Source organism: Chaetura pelagica, unplaced genomic scaffold (assembly GCF_000747805.2).
Source record: "Chaetura pelagica isolate M959 unplaced genomic scaffold, ChaPel_1.0 scaffold48, whole genome shotgun sequence".
Taxonomy (NCBI): domain Eukaryota; kingdom Metazoa; phylum Chordata; class Aves; order Apodiformes; family Apodidae; genus Chaetura; species Chaetura pelagica.
The window spans coordinates 2,523,418-2,529,157 of NW_009954241.1; the positions used below are offsets into that span (position 1 = coordinate 2,523,418).

At 41.4% G+C, this 5,740-nt stretch overlaps 1 protein-coding gene across 1 annotated transcript in view; it reads left to right on the forward strand.

Annotated features, from left to right (window-relative positions):
• Window positions 1-612: 612 nt before the first annotated feature.
• Window positions 613-5,740, forward strand: part of SLC24A4 (solute carrier family 24 (sodium/potassium/calcium exchanger), member 4) — a 90,917-nt gene continuing 85,789 nt past the window's right edge. The window contains 2 exon segments of the mRNA XM_010003755.1: window positions 613-622; window positions 1,427-1,537. Coding sequence (XP_010002057.1) covers window positions 613-622; window positions 1,427-1,537 — 121 coding nt within the window.

Genomic DNA, 5,740 nt, shown 5'->3' on the forward strand with positions numbered 1-5,740 from the left:
TCATATTATTGCCTGGGTTCTTTACAATATCTCCAAGATGACAACAAGCCACCCATATAATAATACAGTGTCTTAGACCATATTAGCATATTGCTTATCTTAGAACTTTCAACTTTTTTTTTAATTGTGGTTTTAGTGAATGCTGTTGTTTGCTTTGTTTAGAACTGTTTGTCATGCCTATGCTTTTTCTTCTTTCCCTGTACCAACTAGTTATTTTTATATACTTACTGGTTTGTGAAAGCAAATAGTTGGAGTATGATTATCTTTACATAGATTGAAGGTTGTTTGTGTTGGATTTTTTTTTGTTGTTGCAGACAGCAGTTTTTGAGACCTTTTTTAGGTTTGCATGAAAAATGTCATGACTAATGAAAGTTTTTAATCTCCTGGGTTATCAACTAAATCCCTCATAACCTAATTTTTGATGGTATGCTGCATCAGGTAGCTTTTTTTCAGCTGGCTAATTTACAGTATATTATATCCATAAGCACTGACCATCTGTTCTCTGTTTCTTGTAATTGTGGCATCATATTATTTTAGCAAATACTCTAGCCAAACTAACTTCCAATCTAGTTTTTTTGCAAGAGTCGCTGTGGAAAACACAAGCATTACATGATGACTGAATGTAAGTGTAAGATTGGCAGAAAAAAATGGAATAATTTTTATTATAATGTGTTCATTTGAAATTGATTAGGTTGAGATGGAAATAATTTAATCAAGGGGTTCTGTTCTTCCTTTGATTATTATAATTGCATACCCTGTATTATCACAAGTGTTCCTTCTATACTCAGCAAGTTCCATTGAGAATGCTACTGAAATAAGAGTTTAGGCAAAAGCTCCATTGACTTCTAAGGAAGCTTGTTTTTCTTAAGCTGCGGGGATTCACAGTGCAGTTATTTTTTTTGTTTTCCTTGACAAGTTATGCAGGGACCGATGTTATCAACTATACACAACACTGAAAAGATCAGCCCCCAGACTCAGAATAAACCAAAGTGTCCGTAGGCATTTCTATTTTTTGATGAAGCAGTCATGTAGCATGTGCGAGTGCAGATGACTAGATGGAAGTGTGATTGTGGCTCATGTCAGCATAGCTGGGCTGGTTTCATCTATAGGAATTGCTAGGTGTTGAGTTTCACAGGTGCAGGCTTCAACATTTGTTTCCCACAGAATGTTTTCCTGTTGTGGGTCACAGCAAGTTTCTGATAGCTGGAACATGTTAACAGCTCTGATACTGCACCTCTGTAGTTAGTTTCACCTTTTGTAGCTAGGAACACCTGGCATCCTGTGCCCCAGTCACACCTTGGTTTTGTTGTGCTTATATACTGATGGTCAGTCCATGCTCCTCAATAGTGGAGGCATGTAGTCTGCTTAAGACAATGCAGGAAAAAAAATAAAGACAGTGAGCATAACCTCTTTCTGTTTAATACAGGGCAAGAATCAACTATTGCAGACAGACGCATTTGGTCAGAAATATGGAGGAACAGAAGGTTGATGGCATCACCTAATGGGACACATGAGGAAAAGAACTGTACAGAGCCAGGTAAGATGGTAAAACTTTTTGATGTGTTATAAGCTCTTGAGATGTGTTGCATAGTGCTGTCATGACTGAGCTGCAGTTATATGTTATGGTAAATGTAAAAGCATCAAAACCCTCCCTAAAAACAAAACCCAGGATTATTCTGTGTCGAATTAAGGTTTATTGTGCTATGTAATGTCACGACTAATGATTTGGGGTCAATATGAGGTGTGATCTGACAATTTGATTTCTTTAGTTTTGTTTCTTTTGATGATCATTCCTATCTAGCTATGTACATTGCACTGTTAATGAGGTGTACCCTTCTTGAAACTATGGGTAGCTAAACAGGCAGTGTTTGAGATACCATCTGAGAACAGTAATTTGTGTTCATTATCATTATACATTTAGTCATGTTTTGCTACCTTGATGATAAGCTATGTATTCAGAATAGGAAATTATATTGTATGGAGGGGGAAATGATGAGGTAAGTAGTATGAAAACCATAGAATCCTTTATACTTCAGGTTATCAGTCCTGGCTAGGCAATAATAATTGATTGAGGGCAGACAGATGATGCATTTTTGTATTAGTGTTCATCCACAATGCTTTCATCTTTCCATCTGCCTTTCCAGTGTGTATTTCCTTCCTCTCTCTCCTTGCCTCTCTGTGGTTTACGGTGTGTGGGAGACAAGACATTTTGCCAATGGCATTAGCCAAATTCATTTAAAGTTCAGATTATTTGGTTTGTTGTTGGTTTTTTTGTTTTGTTTAGTGTTTTTTTTGTTTTGTTTAGTGTTGTTGTTTTTTTTTAAAGTATGACTCTTTGATCAGCAAGGGATGACAGTCTATGCTTTCTTGCAAACAGTGACAGCATGAATTCTGGGATACTGTCAGCCCCAGGCACAAGAAGAGCTTGGAGCATTACTGCCCCTGCCTCAGTTACGTTTGTTTTAATGTTAAGGCGCTCGTAAAGACTGAGAATTGCCATTGTGCTTATGCACTTCTGAGAGAGGAGTGGAAGAATATGATTGCAAAGTTAGTGGTTTCAAAAGCTATAACTGTATCATCTTGATGTCCAAGAGCTTCTCTGTGCTTCTGTTAAGAACTTTGTAGGTTAGTTTTCTGTATCTTTAACCTTTTGATGCTGTTGATTTGCCTGTCAAAGTTGTTAACAGACAATAAAGAAGAAACAAATGGCCTTTGGAAACATGTAATTCTTCTTGATGAGTAGCCAGGAAATACTGTTCTTTCCCACTCCTCTTTAATTTTTCTCTACATATGTGCATGCATCAATGTGATCATGTCTGAACACGTACTTGACAACACACATGGAGCCAAGCCAGCAAAGGCTACAGGACTGTAGGAGCTCCATCAGAAAGATGCCCACCAAAGTTCTTGTTGGGGATTTCCATTTAGTATGAATGAGGACTTTTTTTACAATTATATGATAAAACTGCCAAGAGAGAACATATAATTATGTGTAGATTGGAATACCAGGAGCAGTACTGTCTTATCCAGATGTTGAGAACAAATAGGTCAGTTCCCTCCATTCCTCCAAAATGGTAAGATTAATTTAAGAACAATTGGAATAAACAAATACAGGTTTCAATGTGCTTTCTGAAATTCAGGTCATTGAGATTCATTTTGCTCTGTAATCACAGGAGCTGGGCACAAGAGAGGCCTAAATATGCCTCAGGGAGCTGAGGTTTTAAGAAAAACATCATGAGTCTTGCATTAAATTAATGATTTCTAGTCACAGTGCTGGAATTAGCCTTTCTTTTTTAAAGGTGTTTCTTCTATTAGAGCACTGATTTATTGATCAAATATGTTACAGGTTTGCAATTGTAGCATTTTTAGTCACTTTCTGTTATTCTGCAGTTCTGGACAGCTTATTGGGGTGTGTTTTGTGCTGCTGAAGGGGGTATTTAGATGCTGCAAGAGTGACTAGATGTGAAATAGCTGCAGATAAAGGGAGCATCTGAAAATACCTGAAATTGATGTTTGTGGATATTGTCTATCTGGACTTCCAAAAAGCATTTGACACTGTTCCCCATAGAACTTGCATAAAGAAACTGGCTGCTCATGGCCTGGATGAGCACACGATCTGTTGGATCAAGCACTGGCTGGACAGTCAGGCCCAAAGAGTGGTGGTCAGTGGAGTCAAATCCAGCTGGTGGCCAGTCACAAGAACAGTGTCAAGTGTATTATCAGTAAGTTTGCAGATGACACCAAGTTAGGTGGGAGTGTTGATCTGCATGAGGATGGGGAGGCTCTACAGAGAGACTTGGATAGATTGGATCATTGGGCTAATGTTAATGGTCTGGGCTTCAACAAGGCCAAGTCCTGCACTTGGGCCACAACAACCCCAGGCAATGCTACATGCTTGGGGAAGTGTGGCTGGAAAGTGTCTGGCAGAAAAGGACCTGGGGGCTCTAATGGACAAGTGCTGCCTGCACATGAGCCAGCAGTGTGCCCAGGTGGCCAAGAAAGCCAATGGCATCCTGGCTTGGATTAGAAATAGTGTGACCAGCAGAAGGAGAGAGGTGATTGTCCCCCTGTACTCAGCACTGGTGAGGCCACACCTGGAGTATTGTGTCCAGTTTTGGGCACCTCAATTCAAGAGAGATATCGAGGTGCTGGAGCGAGTACAGAGGAGGGGAACAAAGCCGGTGAAGGGCCTAGAGAATCAATCTTATGAAGAGCACTTGAAGGAGCTGGGAATGTTTAGTTTGAGGAAGAGGAGGCTGAGGGGAGACCTCATCAGTCTCTACAACTACCTGAAAGATCATTGTTGAGAGGTTGCTGCTGGTCTCTTCTCACAGGTAATTAGTGACAGAACAAGAGGGAATGGCTTCAAGCTGCAACAGGGGAGGTTTAGACTGGACATTAGGAATTTTTTTTTTTATAGAAAGAGTGGTTAGCCACTGGAATAGGCTGCCCAGGGAGGTGGTTGAGTCACCATCCCTGGATGTACTTAAGGGTCATTTGGATGTGGCATTTGGATCAACATTCAAGGACCACTTCTCCCAAGCTCAGGATCAGAGCATCCCAATGGGTAGGAAATCAAGTAAGGGAGCCAGGAGACCCGCTTGGTTAAAAAAGGAACTGCTGGGCAAACTCAAGTGAAAAAAGAGAATCTATGGGTCATGGAAGGAAGGGCTGGACACTTGGGAGGAATATGAAACTGTTGTCAGAGGATGTAGGGAGGCAATAAGAAAAGCTAAGGCCTCCTTGGAACTAAACCTTGCTAGTGAGGTCAAAGACAATAGAAAGGGCTTCTTCAAATACATAGCAGATAAAAATAACACTAGAGGCAATGTGGGTCCACTGCTGAATGAGGTGGGTGCCCTGGAGACAGAGGATATAAAGAAGGCAGAGGTGCTGAACGCCTTCTTTGCCTCTGTCTTTACTGCTAGAGACTCTCCCCAGGATCCCCAGATTCCTATAGCCCCAGAAGAAGTCAGGATGAAGGAGGAGTTTGCTTTGGTAGATGAGGTTTGAGTTAGGGATCAGTTGAGCAATCTGGACATCCATAAATTGATGGATCCAGATGGAATACACCTGCAGGTGGCAAGGGAACTAGCGGAGGTCATTGCTAGGCCACTCTCCAACATCTTTGGTAAGTTGTGGGCAACAGGAGAGGTGCCTGAGGACTGGAGGAAAGAAAATGTCACTCCAGTCTACAAGAAGGGCAAGAAGGAGGACCCAGGTAACTATAGACTTGTCAGCCTCACCTCCATCCCTGGAAAGGTGATGGGAAAACTTGTTCTTGGCATTATATCTAGGCATCTTAAGGATGAGGGGGTCATTAAGAGCAGTCCACATGGTTTTACCAAGGGGAAGTCATGTTTGACCAACGTTATAGCCTTCTATGAGGAAGTAACTAGGTGGACAGATGATGGTAGAGTGGTAGATGTGGTTTATCTTGATTTCAGTAAAGCATTTGACACCGTCTCCCACAGCATCATCGTAGATAAGCTGAGGAAGTGTGGTCTTGATGGTCAGGTAGTGAGGTGGTTCATGAACTGGTTGAAAGGAAGAAGTCAGAGAGTTGTGGTCAATAGGGCAGAATCTAGTTGGAGGTCTGTGACTACTGGAGTCTCTCAGGGGTCGGTACTGGGACCGGTGTTGTTGAATATTTTCATCAATGACCTGGATGAGGGAACAGAGTGTTCCCTCAGCAAGTTTGCTGATGACACTAAGCTGGGAGGAGTGGCTGGCACACCAG